Source organism: Corvus brachyrhynchos, unplaced genomic scaffold (genome assembly GCF_000691975.1).
Source record: "Corvus brachyrhynchos isolate BGI_N302 unplaced genomic scaffold, ASM69197v1 scaffold42, whole genome shotgun sequence".
NCBI lineage: Eukaryota > Metazoa > Chordata > Aves > Passeriformes > Corvidae > Corvus > Corvus brachyrhynchos.
In genome coordinates, this window is record NW_008237242.1 from 3,688,713 (window position 1) to 3,709,938 (window position 21,226).

Genomic DNA, 21,226 nt, shown 5'->3' on the forward strand with positions numbered 1-21,226 from the left:
TCTGTGATTCTATTTACAGGTTTATTTATAGTACTGTTAGTTAAAGCTGAAATAAGTCAATTTTCTTGAACAATATCCATAAGTCAACTCCTATTAGGACATGCATTTTGAGGGGGAGTAGGTTAATGAAGGGTTTTATTCATTGTGGCATTATTCTTGCAAGAACCACTGAAAAATACAGCAATTATCTATGAAAATTATCTTCTGCTTTCTGTGCAAGTTACTGAGTGTTGAAAGGAGGTGGGCACTGACCTTTTCATGTTGTAACTGCTTGTGCCAGTGTTGTCTCCTGCAATGGAAGCTTGAGTCAGATGCAGATTGCATCTCTCTACAAAGGTTAGTAAGATGGGACCAAACACCAGCTTGCCAACATTTCCCGGAAGTGTGTGCCCTGTTGAAAAAACTTGTTCTTTGTCTGCTTTTAGTCACTCTGATTTCTTTTACTTAGAAAGACTTTAACTACTAATGTTTCTTTCCTGTTGCAACACGCTTGTGTGAAGTAATTGGGCAACTGTATGGCTCTGGATAATTTTTAGAGGATCTCTACATATTACTGGCTTGAGTTTGAAAATGTTGGTAGTGACTGGAATTTATGCCTGCTGCTAATTGTCTTGTGTTTTATATAGGTTCAGTAGGTGGTTAATTGGATCATACAAAATATCACTGTAAGGAACTTTGCAAGTGATCTACTCCATGCTCCTCTCTGAGGCAGAATCAGCAAGGTAAACCATTCCTGACAGCTCTTACATGCCTAAAACTCTGTAAGTTGTACAATTACCCTAATCAGTTTACTTCAGAGCTCTTAGTGTTAACAAGGTTTTTCCAAATACTTTGACTTAAATTTCCCTTACTTCAGTTTGATAATTTTATTCTTAGATTAACCGTGGTTAAAATTTTACTTATCAACCTACTAAAATGGCCAGCTCAATGTGCATCAAAAATCAATGCCAGTTTTGACTGATCTCAACATATTTGAAGAAGTAATTTAATCTAATGTTTCCTCAGTAGTTTTGAGGTCCTACCTCAAAATCAGATGATGCTACAGGTAGATGATGATATGGAAATGATCTCATATGATGGTCATAAGCATTGTGGTTTTTGAGAAGATCTCATTCTGTAGGATTATAAATTTCTTTCTAATATCTTATTTAAACCTATTCTCCTTCAACTTAATTCAACTTTTCACAATTCCCCCTTGTGAAATGTCCCTCTCCAGCCTTCTAGTAAGCCCACTTCAGGTACTGGAAGGCAGCAATGAGGTCTCCCTGGAGTGTCCTCTTCTCCAGGCAGAACAACCCCAGATCTCTCATCCTGTCTTAACAGTAGAGGTGTTTCATTTTTGTGATCAGCTTAGTGGCTATCCTCTGGATTTGTTTCAGCAGAACCACATATTTCTTGTGTTTTGGACCCCAGAGCTGGACAGAGTACTCCAGGTGGTGTCTCATGAGAGCTGTGTAAATGGGGAGAATCACCTCCCTTGACCTGTGGTCAGGATTCTTGATAAAACTCAGGGTGTGGTTGGCTTTCTGGGTTGAAAGCAGGCATTGTCCTGTCATGTTAAGCTTTTTGATCACAAACATGCCCAAAACTTTTTCTCCTGGGCTGGTCTTGATCCATTCTCTGCCCAGTCTGTACTTGTGCTTGGAATTGCCCTGACCCAGGTGAAGGACCTTGCACTTGGCCTTGCTGAACTCCATGAGGTTTGCATGGTCCCATCTCTCAGGCCTGTCCAGGTCTCTGTGGATGGCACTCCTTCCCTCCCCTGTGTCAACCACCCCACACAGCTCAGTGTCATCAGCAAACTTGCTGAGGGTGTCCTCAATCCCTCTGTCCATGTCACTGACAGAGGAGCCAAAACGTGGCAGTCCCAATATGGACAACTGCTCTCCACAGCCCTTTGAGTGCAACCATCCCACAATTTTTTTTTCTGCTGAGCAGACCATCTGTCAAATCCATGTCTTGTTAGTTCAGAGACAAAAAAATTTGCTTCTAAAATGTTTTGTCTCCAACAGTGAGCACAGAATTATAGCTGGAGGGATTAGCAGAAGAATGGAGAAATTTTATTGTATTTCCTTAATGTACACTTCCAAAGTCCAGCACTAAGAAGCTCAAGTACTTCTTGTGCCAAAACCTTGTGTTTAGTATTAAACATCCTCAGTGGACAAGCTCATATGACTGTCTGAATCTTACTGACGTCCTTCATCACAAAACAGATGAAAAGTTTGAGGAAAATCTAATACAAGCAAGTCTTAACACCAAGCATAATGCCTGTCACGTGAGTGCTGAGGACTGGTCTGCTTTTACATTCAGTCCTGTGTGTCACAGGCAGTTTTCAGCAACAGCTTGTTTGCAAGATTCTACCTGAGGGTTTTAATTTGCTGTTTTTCATGTCAGTTTTCATCCTTAGTTGGTACACATAGGATGTATTGTTAGAAACCTCATGCTGTATTGCATTTCATCTGCAATGAGGAAAACTGTGTGTCAGGCCTCTGACAAAAGTCCAAGGAAAATGTTAAATGTTACAGAATGAGGGGGAAAGAAACAAAAGATTGCTGCAGGTCACTTAAACTTGGCCACTGCCACTTTCTGACTGTCAGTAGAATTGCCTTCACATTCTACATCTGTACATGTGATCAGATTCAAGTTTGTTGTGACTTTGATGTGGAGAATGGTTAAGACACTAGAGTACAGGGCCAATCAGAGCTTCTGTATTCCTCAATCTCAACACCCAGGCATTCATCTGCAACTTGATGGTGGCTTTCAGTGTGAATATAGGCTGAACCTTGCTGCAGGAGTTTGTATTAAAGCACTTTAACAATTCTGACACTGTACCTTCCCACTGCATCTCCCAATTACCACAGAAATGTAATAATTATGGGTATCAGCAAGACTTTTCTCTCACACTGTATCGTTCACTTCATAGCATTTAAGAAGCAATCAGTTAAATAAATAAATGGATTAAATCTTATCCATCTCCGTCAGGCAAGGGATACAGTACTCATTTAACATGATAAACAGAGCCATATCTCTTCTTCCAATGCTGGAATCATACAGCTCAAGTTATATTTAAGTGAGCACAAACTGCGTGCTATATCAGTAGCACTCAGTAAGTTGAATTTGCTGACCATAAGGAAGAGAAAGAGATTGATCCTTCTTTTACAAGACTGCTGATATCTCTATCCTATTTCATCACTGAAGCAAGATTCAGTCAAAGACCACAACAGGTCATGCATTGGCTACCAATTAGTAAGAACAACGAAGACTGTAGTAGAAGTAGTAGTAATAATAATAACGACAACAACTATAATAATAGTAATGATGTCATATCTTTTCCTCAAGAGAGCCATGGAAAAGGAAGGAAGGTGGAAAATATATTTTCATTTGCAATGTATCTTGTGTATAGTGGTTGTTAAAATTACCAAGTTATCCTCAATGCATACTTTTGAGCCTAATTTGTATGTTTACTAGTAAGTGTATGTGAAGTTTCAGGGGAGAAAAGGGTAATCAAAACACTACGGCGTCACAGGCTCTCTATGTCATGTTCTACATAGAACCAAAAATTAGAGTCTTCTGTTTGTGATATTAATGACAATGTACTGCAGACATCAGCAGTGTAAGTTCCCTCAGTGAACTATTTAGGAGTCTTGCTGTTACATGTAAAAAAAGGAAGAAATCATAGGAAATGACCATAACTGGACAGGAAATAAACTGCACATAGCAGTGAAAGAGTGATGCACATTTTTGAAAACACGGGCAAGTGAAACTTCGAGTATTTCTAATGAAGGAAAGTATAAAAATTTTCTGGGCATCATGTAAACAATGGAGCAGAGATACTAACTTTTCTTTCCGTTCACTGAATGACCCAGCAATGTGCACTCACAGCCCACAAAGCCAATGGAATGCTGGGCTGCATCCAAAGGAATGAGGCCAGCAGGTCAAGGGAGGGGATTCTGCTCCTCTGCTCTGCTCTGCTGCTACCCCACCTGGAGCACTGTGTCCAGCCCTGGTGTCCCCAGCATAAGAGTGACATGAACTGCTGCAGCAAGTCCAGAGGAAGTCACAAAGCTGACAACGGGACTGGAGCAGCTCCCGTAAAAAGATGGGCTGAGCAAGTTGGGGCTGTTCAGCCTGGAGATGAGAAGGTTGTGTGGAGACCTCATAGCGACCTGCCAGTATCTGAAGGGGGACTACAGGGAAGGAAGCTGGAGAGGGACTCTTTGACATGAACTGCAGTGATAGGGCAAGGAACAATGGGTACAAACTGAAAGAGGGGAAATTTAGGTTAGACGTATGGAAAAAATTCTTTACTATGAATGTGGTGGAACACATTGCCCAGAGAGATTGTGGATTGCCCCAGTAGTGGAAGTGTTCAAGGCCAGGCTGGATAAAGCTTTGGGCAGCCTGGTCTAGTGTCCCCACCCATAGCAGGGGTGGTTGGGACTAGATGATCTTTACAGTCCATTCCAACCCTTAACATTCTATGATTCTATTCTGTTTTAACAAAATAGCATACAGTGGCATCACTAAAAGTCCTGCTGAGGAATTTCAGGAGTGGAAATTCTCTTCATTTGTACTGCAGTAACTCAGAAATCACTACTCCCTTATCAGTTACTTGAGGTTTAGTCATGATTTGTTTATTTTGTCTTTTGCAGGAGCATATTTTTATAAACTGCTGTAGAGGACAAAGGAGATATAACTTTTTTTTCTGGGATTAATAAGTGAAAATACATCAATCAGGTATGAGATGCACTGTGCTTCACTAGAAAATCCTGAACTTATTCCAAGAAAGCTCCATATAGCTAAACATGAGATTCAAAAAGTTTGGGAGGTATAACTATAAATCATAATTTACAGGTTGAAAACTAATTAATTTCTCCTATTCTATATTTTGCTAACAATGCCATGGAAACAACTTTTCTTTGCTTCATTACTTGAGGTTGCACTGAAATTGTTTGAGTCCAGGATCTTTTTCTGAAAAATACCATTAGTATTGACACATTGACTAGATGGAGCAGAAAGTGTTTGTTACGTGTTATACTTTTCTTTCTCAAATTTAATGGGAAATCAGGGAGATTAATTCAGTCCCACAGTCTAACTTAATGGAGTAAATAATGATACTTGGTACTTCAAAAGAAGGGTTGTTTTCACACATTAGTTTCAAGACGACTCCTTGTTGCTGTTTGCGTGAATAAAGACAACCAGTTTCAGGAGGGGCATGAACTACAAAGTTGTGCTCCTACTTCTAAAGCTTGCTAACCGATAGTGAATGTCATAACCTGAAATGTCTTGAATGAACTCTTACACAAAATGTAACTCTTTTTCCATATCTGAAGTTTACTTTAAAAAAACATGCTCTTCTTCCTAAACCCCTTCAGTCTTTCATCAAACATGCTTCCTCTGAATTCATTGCTTTATTCCACTGTATAAAACTAGATGGATTCAAATACAGGAAGAATCTGAAGCATTTGGTTGTTATTAGTGTGGAGACAGTGGCCTCACACATACAAAATATTAAAAATACTTAGAAATGTTCAAATGATATTTGTTTAGGGGGTATACAGCATGAAATCACAGCCCGTAGTACAACAGATCTTTTTCTTTTTTATTTTTATTGTGCAGTACAATTTCAGGTTAATAAAACAAAGACAATACTTTTATTCTCTAATCCCCACATTTTATTATTTTTATTTAAATATAACATACTATACATTGTTGCTCAGTGATTTTGGTATCCCTTTTATTTTCTAAACCCCTCCCCCTGTTTTCCTTTTACTCAGGAGACTCTTATGCTCAGGGTGACAGAAAACAGAGCTTATGGTTGAGGATCTGGGATACTCTAATATCTGCAGTTTGCTCCCACTACAGTGGGTGTTACAGTATACCAAACACACAGGAATCATTGATTCCTTCAAGGGTTTTTTATTTTGGTGAGTTTTCAGAAACCACTACTCATGTCACAAATGGCTCCTGGCTCACTTTGGGAAAGTGATATTTCCTGATCTTGTCATTTGAGCAGCATGGTGTTTTGAGTACTATGATAATATTTATGCATAATTCTCCCCTGACCAAGTCATCTAGGTAATTCTGTAAGAAGAGAATTTCATTTGTACCCTAAATGTTCTTTAAGTGGTCATTCAAGACTGCATTCATCCAAACTCATACTGAAGGTTCAGTATGGGTGGTCCATTATGTCTTGTCAGTTTTAATTACTGATTACAAATTTAAACAGAAACTCGCTTTTATCATGGTAGTTAAGTTTTGCTGTGAGCTGCAATTACATTTAGAATCTGAAATTCTTATTTCTCTTTCTAGAAAAATGTCATTTGTGAAGAAGAAAACTGGAGATAAAGTACCATGAAATACATCAGCTATCAACTAAAAATATCTTGTCTCTCAATGAATTCCTAGTTTTAAAACAGCTGACTTTATGTAAGGACAGGAAATATAATCTGACCATTCTGTATTTTATTGGAAAGCTTTTTTTTTTTGCTTTTTTTTAAAAAACAGCTAATATTTAAATAACAGATTAAGATTGAAGTGCTGGTTAAACATTGACTTAAATAAGTTATAGAAGATTCCAACAACACCAGCCTTTATAGAGGTTAAACATTCTCAAAAAGACACATTAAGCAAGGCTCTCCTTTGTACCAAAATACAGTCTCCAAACAATAAAAATAAAACCAACTTTTTCACAACAAGAAATATTGAAGATAAACTGCAGCATCAATATAATCTTATAGTTATCAGTTAAAGTATTTAGAACAAAATAATATTACACTACTTTTGTTTCTTACTAAAGACACTGCAAAGGCTTATTTATTTAGTGGAATACAATGTGAAGACAGTGGTACAAATTGTTTGATGTATTGTTTCCTATTTATCTGCTCTAACAAAATGAATCTCAATATGGTTACACTGGTGAGCTATCCAGAGCTCTCTAAAATTACTGAGTAAAGCAAAATATAAAACAAACCTTATGTACCTTTAATTGAACAGACTTCATATTATGCTTAACTTTATTATACTGCAGTTGCTCAAGTTAAGCCATGGGACGAGTAACACTTCATAAAAATGTGCTGGATATTATGTATTTTGAGCCTTCAGTTACTGTGATGGTTATGAAAGGCATGCTAAAGCTGAAAACCAGCACAGCTTTTCAGTTGGCTCTCATATATAATATACACGTGAGTAATAATCTCTGAAAAACGCACGAGCCTGATTTTGGATCTCCTGTCTTGCAGCCCTTAGATATTGCTCCCATTATATGCCTGTGATTCTACAAGTTGGGTACCAATGGCAAATGGGTTGAATGAGACTATTAATTGAATAAGGAGTGCAGGACTGTGTTGCCTTCTTGCTTACCTTTCAGAGGCCAAATGTTACACTTAGGAATTACACACTAGAGTTTTATTTTACCACTTGCAATCTCAGTGATTTTAACAGGGCTGTCCACATCAGGGTTCCAGCCCAACATGTGCTGCAGAATATCACACTGATAGCAGTGTGTTAGATCCTAGCTCCAAACTGAAATCAAAGTCAGATGAATATACACAGATGCATTGGCACCCAAGTACAGATGTGGCCCCTTCTCTCAATTTCAAAATAGCAGAAAGACCCTTTGAACAAAGTATTTCTTGAAGTTTGTTCTTGAGTGCTGATAAGTACAAATATTTCTCCAATATAAAGATACCCAATACCATAAATCCAAGCACTGCTTGTTTGGTCTTTTGCTTAAGTGCAAGACAGTTCAGGAAAAAAATGGATTATACACTCTAAATTCTGCCTTTAAAGCCTTGTCTAATACCTATTCTCTGAGTACTTCTGAGGTTTCGACATTTTAATCTATCAACCTCTGTGTGAAGTACTAAGAAAAAGGGAAAATAAGAAAGAAGCAAATGAGGAAACATTTCAAATAAAAAAGATATTTAACATCCTATTAAATAAATAACTTAGAGAGAAATAAAAAGAAATGAATTTAGGACATACAAGCAAACCATACTATTCATTTTGTTAGAACAGTTACACACTACTTTGCATATCCTATCCATTTGTCCACAAGGCTTCTCCAGAAATGTCATTATTTGTGCATATGACCCAAGTGCTTCCAGTAAATGCTTGTGTGTCTAACTGTTCATTGAATCATCAGGCTTGAATGAGCAATTAAGGACTTTGATATGAGTTAGTATTCCATAAATAGCATTCCCCATGAAGATCACGCAACAGATTGTCTTATGTCCATCAAGGTCTGCTGCAGTGACTTGAAAAAAAAAAAAAATTCACACTGGCAATAAATTCCATCCCCTTTGATCCAGCTTGCATTTTGATTATAAGATACAACAACGAACTAAATAAAGGTATTTCATGTGCCAGCAATAAGTACAAAACCTTCAAAGGCTTCCCCTGCTCTCATCTCAAACATGCAGATGTCTGTGCTACTTCTCTGAGTCTACCTTTTAAGAGAATTACCAAATATTCTTGACATAACAGCCTTTGGTTCAACTGCATCAAAAAAATAGTTCGTTCATCTATGACATGACTACCATAGGAAGAAAGTGAGCTGAAGTGTTTTTCCTTCTTGTTTTCTGTCCTCTCTTTGTGGTTCCCCTCCCATTCAGGGCCACAAACATTTGTCTTCCATTGTGCTTCCAATTTAAGGATGCGTATGTGTTATATCCATTTTCTTCTATTCTTTCCTTCAATTTGCAATCGCTATTAAACTCCTTCTGTTAAAAGAAGAAAAAAACCCCACAAATTGAGAACAAACATAATATTTCAGCATACTGAAGGCAAATACTTTTTAAAAATGTTTCAAAACTTGTAGTGTTCTCTATGTGACACTCTTAGGATTCTACAGTATATTTAAATGAAAGTTTCACTGTGTCCACAGCATATAAAGCAACATCAGTTAAACTGCAATAACAAAAGATATAATTAATTATTCAATGCATAGATATAGCAGTGTGGAATATGGCAACAATACTAAATCAAATTCTTGGTCATAAACCCAAAAGTATGAGGAAGCAATCTTGGAATCATTAATCACGTTTCAGTTCTAACAAATATAACTCTTAAATATCTTGAATGAGATTATTGATACCATATGTTAAACAAATATGTGTGGAATAGGTCTATTTCTTATTTAAAGTAAGAATCTTTAGACCACATGGGACATGAAAAAGGGCTTTTTTTGGATAGGTACAAATCACTGTTATGCTGCTATCACAATTGATGTGAGGCCTATTCATTCAGCTGACCTGAAGAGAGGCTTAGCCTAAAAAGGAATCATATATGACCTTGTATCTTATTGACTAAACAACATTGGAAGTAATTTTGTGTACAGTACCAGAGATTAAGGTTTTCTATTTTTAAAGGAGAACCAGTCATCAGGCTGTGAGAAGGAATAAAAAATACAAGCCTGTGGAAGCATGTAGGGGAGACTACTTTTTTCTATACTGTTAAATGTACTTTTACACAGATACACTTTTCTATACTGAAGCGAAGAATACTTCTTTTCATAAACAAGTCATTCCTACATATAAACCCATCCAATTTTAACAAACTACTCATATTCAATTTAGAAGGCTTTTAAAAGTGCAGTGTTTAAAATGTAACTAAATTAAAATGCTCTTTGATTTTACGATTGGTAGTTATTTGAACAATGGTCAGTAAGGAAAACATTATTAAGGCAAGACTCTTTACAAAACCACTATTGACATTGCCTCAAAAAGCTATATATAGATAATTTGCCAGTTATTTTCTGTAATATGTCACCTCCGGCGTCAGGATATTAAAAAGGCAGGTGCTTATCAATCACAGTTCTACACACCACAGTAACTTCTCCTATCTGCCAATTTGTTAAAGTAGATTAAAGAAGTTTATTTTGTTAAAGAAACCTAATAGTGAGTCTTCTTTCCCTCATTTTAACTGAAATCAGTCAAATGGAAAGGTATTTGATTAACATAGAAGTGGCTTTACTTGTTTTCCCAGATGCGGAATTGTTCTCAAATCCAACTTTTACTTCTATTCTTAGATAATAGAGAAAAGATGATGTTGTGATGTGCTTAAGAAGTCTTACTGGCAGGGGTCTGAATGCTACACAGGACTGCTTTGCTCATTTCAAACAAATTTCAGCATAAGCCTGCACCAGTGTCTATTGTGCACGTGCTCAAGGGTGTTTTTACAATTTATATTGGTTCTGGTATTCATATCCATCTGCAAGCTGCCACACTGTAGTAATATGAGGCTAACTGCAAATCCTGGGATTATGGGAAAAATAATAACAGAAGCATTCTTGAAATCGCTAAAGTATTATGGAATAGGTTTTGATAAATCATTATGTTGTGATTTTATGATGTGAATATTGAAAAATTATCTCAGCTGGAATTAAAAAAAAGGTTTCCCACATTCATATCTTCCTGTCAACACTATTTCTAATACAGTATGAATTACTGAATCCTATGGCAGCAGTTTCCATGTATGGTACATGAAAGCTGCTTTGACATCTTTTGTACATGTATAGTTTTGGGATAGACTCTCACCACACCAGCCAAGGCAACAACTTGGATAGGAAATCCTGTCTTGGGTTTTGGGATGGACAATCACAAATGATGCACACTGTAAACTGAGATGTGTGAATTGAAGATGGTGATTTATGTTAAAACCTTCACCTATGAACAGAAGCACACCCATGACCAATGACTGTACTGAGTAACCGTACACAGTTTTATCTCTCAGTAAGCACTGATCATCCTGTATTTTTGACCAGTGTAAATCTAAAAATTAAAATCTACATTTACAGGAGTTTAAGAAAAATTTCTTTGTTCTGGTGTTTCCTTAATGTGATTCTTTGACACTGTCACAGAGTTTAGAAAATCAGAATTATGTTGTTGAACCAGGAGTGACTAGCCATAGTGCAGATGGGGGAGGACCATTTACATAGTTTGTATGAACTAAACATACCCTGTAGAAGTGTTTCCTTAAAAAAGAGGGCCAAATGACTGGAAGCCCCTGAGTCTCACTTGAGATTATCATAACTTCATTGTTTTCAGCAGAAATAGGAGGCCTAGCTACATTGCTTAACAATAAACCCAGTTCCTACCTGCAACCTTTTTGTATAAAACATATGGATGATATGAACATTAAGCAACCTGCAGATTGGTTCATAACCTTTCCAGGAACAGGCACAATATTGCAAAATTGCAAACCCAACCAGATGTAATACCAGAACAATCTGGTGGTTGTGTAATCATGGGAATGTGTGAGGATATATTTGAGTTTAGTTTAAGGATTTATACATCATATTGCTTTTCATTAAAAATATTTGGATAGTTACTGAGTTTTCTCAGGTTGCTTTGTTTTTGTTTGGTTGATTACCTTTGTGTTTTGGTGTTTGGATTGTTTTTCCCCCTGAAAGTATCAATAACCTCAAACTTACACAAATACTAATAAAGTATATATGGACAACTTTCAAATGTTACCTGAATTCTGCTCAGACAAAGCTTATCCACTGATATTTAAGGTCATGTCTCTCTGTACTGTCCATAATCTTACTCATTTATCAATATAGTCAATTTAAAACCTTCTACTCTAGGAATCTTCTTCAAGGTTTTAATCTGATGACTTGGAGTGTTTACTCCATCAGCTCAAGTTTCTGTGATTTCAGGTACACTTTATCCCCCTTCCCCCCACCCTTGAATTACTGCTCAGTGTGACTGCACTGTAGAAAAAACAGGGAAAACAAGCCTTAAACATTACATTTTGTAGGACCCTCTCTGCTGAACACTCCTTAATAAGCGGTGTGACTGAGGCAGTAAACATGCTAAATCCCAGCAGCTGTGTTGGTTTGACATGAGCTTAGCAAGCAACAGGAAGCTTGTGCAGTGGGGTGATCCTGGTTTATCAGAGGATGAAATTTTGATGAACAGCTCATTTCATCTCTAATTAGTAGCAATACACAGACAAGCAGTGTTTTCAATAGGCAAGACAGGGAACTGTGCTGACTACTGAAATCCATTTGGAATGTAAAAAGGTACTTACAGAGCCGTAGACTTTTCCTTTTTTGTTCATGGCTAAATAGTAGTTGCTCTTAACAGACTTAACTGCCACAACACCAATTTCTACAGATGTTATCTCCAATATGCCTAAAAAATAAAAATTGAGCTATTTAATCACTTTGTTACAGGATTTTCTCACTGTGGAAAAGATAATAAACCTGTAAAAATTAAATTAATTAAACTTGTAATATTTAGCACCAACTGACCAAAAATTTCAGCAAAAGTATTCTTTAAAGCACTGCAAGAATATACATAAATATTTTTTCAATTAACATGTTTCTTTTGCTAACCCTGCATTTTAAACCCCATAGATACTGAAACAACTCCATTCTTCTTAGCACAGATTTTACTAAAATTTATCAGAAAAGACATTGAAACCACAGCATCAAATTAAATACATAGCATATGTCAATAGAATATTAGATTTCTCCCAATCTTCAAAACCTTTGGTACACAATTTATTCCTTCTAGGACATTTAGAGAAACTAAATATCTTGGTTGCACTCAGCTGATAAATTCACTTTTGTCAAGTGTGTTGACAATGTGGGAAATAATAAGACCAACAGTAATGGCCACACTATCTTTGTCTTCCAGATACCAGAAACATTTTCCTCTGTTTGTAATAAATATGATTTTTCTTCCACCTTTAAAACAGATTCTTCCTGGGACACTGGATGGTTCAAGGGACCAGTAATGGGAAATACATCTTTTCATCTCTGTTTTCTGCCCAGGAGCATACTGATTTGGGAGCAGGAGACCGCATACCTGGCTCCAACATTTCTCCTGTTCTCCTGACATTTATGTAATAACAGTTGGATCAATAGCCCAGCTAACTCAGTGTGGTACATGAAGGGTGTAGCAAAACTGCCCTCCTTATTTAGGTTGTGATAGCTTACATATACCAGGGTCATGCCATTGATAGAGGAATATCAGTGAGTCCATACCTGCCAAGGTCTGTTATCTTTATATTATTCTTAAAATGTTGCTCATTTTCACAGCAAAGAAAAGCCAAAGTTGCCTTCTTGATCTTCTGAGAGAGCATTGTTATAGAGAACTGAGCAGCTCTCCCAAGTGACATCTGCTAAAATAATTGTGCTCAAAATCAGAGTTAAGTGGACTAACTTGTGGATGGCAAACTATTAGAGGGCAAGTGCTACAACGCCATGAGTGACACATTTTTTTTGTATTTTCCGTGCCAAAAAGTGATGAGAAGAATTCAGTTAATTCTTTCTACAGAATTGCATTGCAGTAGCCTGAACTGTCTGGGTCCATTTCTAACAGCAGTAACAAGACGAAAAACCAAACCAAACCAAACCACACCACAAACAAAGAAACAAAAATAATACTGGCATAACACATGCTATTATAATTTTTATGTTGAAAGGCACTAAACTGATATAGATCTTGCCATACAATCCTTGAAACAATAACATATTAGATTATTTCAATTAACTATTTCACTAACAGCTGAAGGAAAACACTGCTTAAATAAGAAACTTTTACATAATTAACCAATTTTAAGTGTCTTTCACTTGAATGATGGACATCACTGCTTTTCAGTAAAATATTTAAATAAAAGTAACACAAGTATTCCTAAAATTAATGAAAATATAGTCTGGTTTTTCTAGTAAAGTTTGTTTGCAATCTCACAATCCATTATATTCCTGTTGGAGCAACTGTAAGGAGGTCATGAAGAGAAATGTTACTACATTTACATTGTACCTTCCACAACTAGCTTGATTATACCTAGTTAAGCTATTTAGTTGTAGCCAAATATAGCAGAATGCTTCCAAATCAGGTTGATATTATCATCACCAATGATCCTGGAGTTATTCTCACTGAGTGTGTTCTGTGTACTTGAAAGTTGAAAAATGCGTAATTTTCATTGAGAATTTTTCATATTCTATCCTCCACAGTACTTCTTTTGGGGCAAGTGGAAATTTTAATGGATGTTTTTCTTTCAAATGAATTTAATCATGATTTGTTAACCCGTGGGTAATAGGGACCTAATTTGATATTTTGTGACTTTCTGTACTCCCCCAAGACTTCACTGGAGTTACCTGCTAGTTACAAGCACAGTTATAATCTAGATTTCTGTCTAGATTGAAAATTATTCAGCATTATTTATAGATTTTCCCAGGAGAAGCTCTAATTTGATAGAAGTCTTTTGAAGGCAATAGGAATCTTTCATTGGTTTCAGTGATGTAGACAAATTTCAAAGGTCAGCAGGAGAACATCTACTCATCTGATATGAATCTGCAATAAGACCTAGGAACTTTCTAGAACTTTGAAACAATTGAATTTGAATAAAAATAAGCAAAATGCTTTTGATGTAAGGGCAAAAATACACATTTGATTATTCTTGAAGGAAATTGAAACATACAATATGAAGCTTAAAACTACAGTGTTTTCCCCTTTTCCCTTCCCTTTTTTTTTTTTTTGAATTTCTAATTCTATTCCCATCATTGTTAACTTTTCTTTGGAGCTCTTTTTTTTTCTCTAAGACTGAAACAAAAAAGGCATTTCAACATGCTTCCTTGCATGCTTCTTGTATCTGATTTTATACCGTTGCTTGAGCTTAGGTATCTCCATACCTTAAGACTTCACTCTAAGAAGATGTGTAAATAATTTCTATGATATAATGTAACTTGTAAGTATTCTTGATAAAAAGCAGTAACAAAAAGATTATTGTTATTGGGGTAAAAGTCTTAGGAGTTATTCATCCTGGTTTCATGTTTCTTAGGAACTTGGAAATGAAAACAAATTAATTACAAAAAACCAAACTCTCTAGCCTCTATTATGGTTTTAAACCAGATAGCACATTATTATTTTACAGCCATAACTCTGTAAACTCCAGCAATTACAACTAATCCCCATTGACCACATCCACTGTAAAAGTATAGCTTTCAATATCCAAACCATTTCCAAATCTTTATAATTAGAAAGATTTCAAATATCAACTTGAGATGTGCCCTGTAGCTATGCATGTGCTCTCTTTACAGGTCCTGAAGGCTTTAAACATATTCCCAATAGAACCCAAACGTATTTAACTTAAATAAACTGTATTTTAATAGTTTATAAAAGTGATCATTATACATATTACGAGGCAACAGAAACCTGTTTGTCTTCTTGCTTTGCACAGAGGGCCTGTAAAAAATACAAGTGAAAATTGCACTTACATGATTAGGCATATTAATCAAAAATATCCTATATTTTTAAAAAGGCTGATAATATGAAGCCAAAAAATTAAAAAATATCCTAGAAACTGGGTGAAATTATGTCAAGAAATTCTTAGGAAAGACAATTTGACAGAATATCAGATCTATTGTCAAGGCAGTAGTGCAATGGATGCAAACATACTCTGCAACAAGAAACACTTGATTCTGGGACCAAGTTCAACTTCTTTGCAGTGTGAGGCAGCGATCATTTTTCTGTAGTTGTGTCATTTGTTTAAGCAGTTCTTATAAACACATTTAAAACATCTCCAACACTAGTTGCAGTCCTCTCAACATAGAAGGACGGGACCACCTTGCATCTTCCTACACGTTTCAGAGATTATCTTGTATATGCAACAATCCACAAATAGTCCCTCCTGCCTTTGTGTTTTCTTCTGTTTGCAAAAATATTGCAGATGAAGAGTGAGTTCAGCTGGATAGAAAGTGATAATGACTGACAGCTTCTGAAAGTTTTTGGTTTCCCAAATGGCGACAAGAAGCTGCTGGGCTCATGGAGGAAGCTGCAGCTCTTGGTAGGTAACTGGACAAGACAGGGCTTGGTGCCACTGCAGGTGAGACTAAAATGACTTTTCAAAACTTTGGCTTTTGTGCCCTACTGGGAGTTTCTCTGAAGGAGTACCTTTGACTGCCACTGGCTTGAGTCAAAACAAATTGGTGTTCAGGCGTAACATTGAAGACATGGTAGTTCAAAGACCTGTTCTTAGAAGGTGGCTTGAAAAATGGTGTTTTGAAGCAAATAGATTCGTTGGATGTAGTCATGGAAGAGTGAAGTGCTAAGGTGTTGAGGCCACTGCCTCTGTTTCCACTCTGTTTCAACAATTACACCTGTGCAAAGCAAGTTGAAAATATACCTAAATGACAAGTTATACTGATATTCCTATATTTTATCTGTATTTAGTGATAACAGAAAAAGGAAGATGATGGATTAATAGATAAAACAAACCTAGGAAACTGAAGATGGCAAGCAAGTCTTGCCTTTGAAAGCTTTTTCAGTGAACCAAAGTAGTTCCACTAAAAGGCAGTCTTACAGACTTTGTGCTTGACTTTGAAAGGAAGCCTAAGATCCAAACCTCACAACCCACAATGCCACAATTATGGGCCGAAATCTCAAATAATAACCAATGTGAACCATAACCTAAGCTTTGACTTAAAAATAAAACTTTATTGGAATTAAAACTAGTTCTGTGGTTTTTACTAATGCTTAATATTTTCGAGACTGCCATAGTTCCTACTCTAAATCAGAAGTTAATGCACTGAAAGACTACAAAGCTATCTGCTAATATGTCATATTTAGATCAACTATAGCCAAAATATTCATGTCCCATGAACTTTCTTGTCCAGTTCCCACATAGAATGCATTTGGATAAGCCTGAGATATGTCTCCAAACTTCTGAAAGATTATGGTAACCAAACCTCTGAGCCTTCTTACATCAGCATAGTATCAGCATAAGATGTAAAAATCTCCACAGTACATAAAAATCACATAAAACACTAATGGTTAGAGCCCATTCTCAGATCTGCAGAGTCTGTACCAATTCCCTTTTCATCTTCTACTGCTTTTATGGCTTTAATTTCAGAGCAGAGCACAGAAAACTCCACTGATGGTTCTATGTAGACCAAGCAAATGGAAGGGTGACAGCAGTCGGGCACCTGGGATGAGAGAGAACCTCTTAGTGATCAATAGTGAGAGCTGCTGGTTAGCAAAGGGGGAGTTTAGGTTTAGCTACAAAACTGGCAGGAATCAATTTAGCTAGTATACATCCCGACATGTAACAGAAACAATTAGTTCAAGATCACAGTCAGCCTACATTTTTCCCTCTTGTCAGTGAAGACAGGCAACTTCAAAGGACAGTTCTAAACACCGCCACTCCCTCTATTAAGTTTCCAAAGCTAGATGGGTTAAACTGAAGCAAAGGAAATGCTGGAAGTGACTTTGAGGACACATCTATGTTGTCAGTTATGACGAGTTCAGATGTTCCCTCAAGGACACTTTCATCACTAACACACAAGCATGTAATCAGATTTAGCCGAAGTGCTAGGGAATATAAACATGTTTGCTTCCTTCAGATGAATTTCGTTCTTGTTGAGATGGGATGGCTACACGTAGAGCCAACTGTACCTAGTTCTGTTAATCAGAGCTCAGATTTCTTGAACTGTGTGTTTCGAGCCAAGATGGGAAGACATAAAAACAGCGGCGTGAATTTTGATGGAAAGTGCTGGTGTCTGAGCATCTCAGCCTGCTTGACCCCAACACTGCAACATTTGGTAACTTTTAGATTAGACACGGAGAGCATAGGAATACATTATCTAATCTGGTTTTGGGACAGAGGAGCTGTAAGTGACAGGTCCTACTAACCAAGGAAGAGTAGTGATGCCAAGAGAAAAAATAGAAAACAAACCACCACCACAGTATAGTACATATGATTAGATGCAGGGTTGTAGTTATCTGATTAGATCTCTTGACAAAGACGGCTTAAGGAGTTTCAGCCCTCCCTTCCCCCTGATACTTTTTCCTGCCTCTGTGCTGAAGTTCACCAACCCTTCAAATGTAACTGCTTGTGGAACAGCACTATAAACAAAATCATTGGAACGATCTGGCTTGGAAATAACTCAATAGAAAACAAATCAACCTAAACCCCTAAGGACTAAACAACCCAAGTTTTTTCAGTCAGTTTTAGTAGTATATATTTTCTAGACCTCCTATCGCTCTCCTTTTGGTCTCTTTCCATTTGGCTAATTTTTTTGAAGTGAGGTGCCCAAGACTGGACCAATGTTCTAACTAAGGCCTGATGGGTACTGACTTGAGCGGAATGATTACTTCATGTGTTTATAAGGAAACTTGGATCCTAATCCAAATCCTAATCGAAACTTGGCAGTCCATGTATGTTTCCATTTTGTAGACAGGACCAGGAACTCAGGATTTCTGCCAAATCTTAAATTTCCATGTCTCTACAGAAACATGCAGGAGAATGGAAAGCTCATAAGTGAGTAGTACAGCACAGTAAATTTTCCAAGGGCTGTGTGGACCTGCCTATTTCAACCTGCATGAAATCCCAAGTTATCTTTCACATTAATGATTATTATATTCACCTCTTGCATTTCACCACTTGTATAAGATTCGAAGTGAATAACTTTAACTGGAAGAAACTGAATAGAGGTAAGGCTATTCCATTCAACATCCATCCTAACAGATTAGGGAGGGATAACACATAGCTGCACTGCAGAAGAAACAGTCCAAATGCATGGCAACTGACAGAAGTATCTGTATACTCCTGGGGAAGGGAGGAGCTTCTAGCTGGGTGGAATGTAATGGCAAAGGAACTAATGGGCAGAAATTAGGTAGCAGATCCAATACACATATTTGCAAATGGGGCGCAAATGACAATTAAATGGAGCCAATCACTATTTAGACACTGACAAGTATAAGCAGATGGGAGTGAGCCTTGGTGCTAAAGTGGTCAGAGTATGCACAAACAGATGAAAAAAACTCCTATGAGGCATTATATAGATGTCATGGGACAGGAAACTTGTTGTGCTGCAGATGTCCTCTGCAATGTGTCTACCAACAATCTTTATCCAAATGACAAATTTGTTGTCTGCTACTGAGACTGTCTGACACATACTGTGGCTGTTGTTCTAGCTAAGGCTGCTAGAAAAACAGCTAAGTGGGACAACAGTTCTCTTTCATCAGTTTTGCTTCATTTTGGACCTCATTTGTCCTTATGATGGATCCTGACTTCCCTTTGTGAAAGAAAATAGGACTGGAAAAATATAGTCTGTGATCTCCTCATCTCAAACACTTATCTTCTTGTGGAAAGTAGGAGACAGAAGCATAACTACTTGCATAACGGTCACAAAGCTTGGTAGTGTGCATTGCACTACCTGTGGCAGGTAGGATCCTCTCCTGAATCTCTATGGACATCATGACCTAGTGATGGGGTAAAATAGAAAAAATCACAAAATTCTACAGGCTCCTCTTTAAAATACCACGACTAAGAACAGTTTCTAGTAGTACTCTTCTACTGCTATGTTTCTCTGGGAAAAAAAGCATGTTTTAGTGTTTTCCCTGCAAATCAGAATGTTGCCAAACACACTAATCCACAACATCAATTAGTTGTTGGTTCTAATGGTTTATGTCTGTCTTTGCCTCACACAGGAAAAAGGAATCCATGGTATTTTAAAATATGGGATCCACATGTTTATAATGAAAGATTACCCCTGGACAGCTATAATGATCATTCTTTTTCACATAATTATATTTGGTGGTAGTTACTCATCAACACTTTCAGCAGTTTTCTTCTGCAATGCCACAAATATTCCTAATGTTACTTGGTTATAATAATCACTTTTGCAGGAAAACTTTATAAGGACTCTGGGAACAGAATGAACATCTGAGAAGTGTAGATTAGGGCAGCTGTATGGTACAGGTAATCAATATTAAGAAAATGAATACAAACAGTATTTCATTATATCTAAAAATTCCTTAAAATTCCTATCTTTTTTTGTCCCTTGTAGCTTTTTTTCTCGAGAAATTTTTTTCTTAACCAGCCTGGATATGATCAAATAAAAGGCAGGCCTCTGACCTTAATACTTATATAGCTTAGGACAATGTTGTATATGATTTGATGGGTGGTTTTGAGTAGCTCATAACCTGGTGGATACTTTGCAAACAAACTACTGTCTAAACTTTTTCAGACAAAATATTTATTGAAAGAGACAATTGTTATAACACTTGTTATTCGACAGCCTTGGAGAAAAGAAAGAGAAATTAATTGCAAGTTGTTATTATGTGAGAAGATACTAAGGCCAGCAGTTTAGCAGCTGAAAAGAACTCAGTGACCTGTGATCACCAGTTCACTGCTTTATCCATTAATTGTTTTGCTTTCTCTGACATAAGTAATTTTGTGTACTTAATTAATCCTAAAAGATGACCAATCAAAAAGACACCATTCAATAACTCTATTATTCTTCTTACAATGCTATGTGACCCGCTTCTCTATTTTTTAATGCTAGATTTATACTTTGTCTTACCTATTCTGTGCATTTTTTTCTTCATCAAAGGTATGCAGTAAAAGCATGTAACAAGGTCTGTACTCTACACGTTTACACGTGTAAACTATGGCCTGCTACACTGCAAGCACCTGATATATGTCTTTCACAGTGTTTTCATCTTTAATACTTGATCGTCTCTAACCTTGTTAGACCTGGTATCTTCAGACTGCTAGTACAAACAGTTCTTTTTAAACTTTGATGAGCACTGATAAGTGCTGTTTCTTAAGCATTCATTCAACACCTCATAAAAAAGCAGGATGACAAAATCGTCAATCTTGCACAGAAACTTAAAAGGCTGATCTGAAGAGCACAATCACTTCACACCCTTCTGCTTTCATTATCTTCAAGTCTCCTTCTATATTGTTTCCATCTTCCCTGCTGACATCCTCAGATAGCAGCTAACAAGCGCGTTTTGCACACAGGATTATGTGATCTATTTGCACGTGCTTGCAACTCAAGTCTTGTCGTTTTATAAGAACTATGGTTCCCTAGCCTGGACTGCTAAAACCTTTTTGGGGTTCCTTTTCCTTGAACTGTGTGTCTTGCACAAGTACTCACAAAACTATGCTTGAGACACTTAAAACACAATCCAGAAGGTTTGATACATTATTTCCAGCTTTTCTGCTCAACATTCTGTAATTTAACAGCACAAATCATGCTCAGCCAACCAACGCCAATCAACCACTCAGATGACAGTGAGTGTGATTTCTGCTGTCATGCAGAATCCATGTCAGGAAATGTGTAGAAGGCAGGCAAAGAATGTTCCGTCTTCTCTACATACTTCTGTGTCAGGTTCAGAGATACCTTTGCTTATACCACTGTCTAACACTACAAAGAGAACCTGTCCTGAGGCCACTTGGTGGAAACTGCCTGACAAGCATATTC

General features: G+C 36.9%; 1 protein-coding gene across 3 annotated transcripts in view; it reads right to left on the minus strand.

The window, feature by feature from the left end:
• Positions 1–5,934: 5,934 nt before the first annotated feature.
• Positions 5,935–21,226, minus strand: part of FGF10 (fibroblast growth factor 10) — a 63,263-nt gene continuing 47,971 nt past the window's right edge. For all 3 annotated transcript variants that reach the window (XM_017730279.1, XM_017730280.1, XM_008630633.2), the window contains exons 3-4: positions 12,037–12,140; positions 5,935–8,723 (exon numbers count right to left, since the gene is read on the minus strand). In XM_017730279.1, coding sequence (XP_017585768.1) covers positions 8,526–8,723; positions 12,037–12,140 — 302 coding nt within the window. In that variant the 3' untranslated portion in view covers positions 5,935–8,525. The remainder of the gene's footprint in view (positions 8,724–12,036; positions 12,141–21,226) is intronic.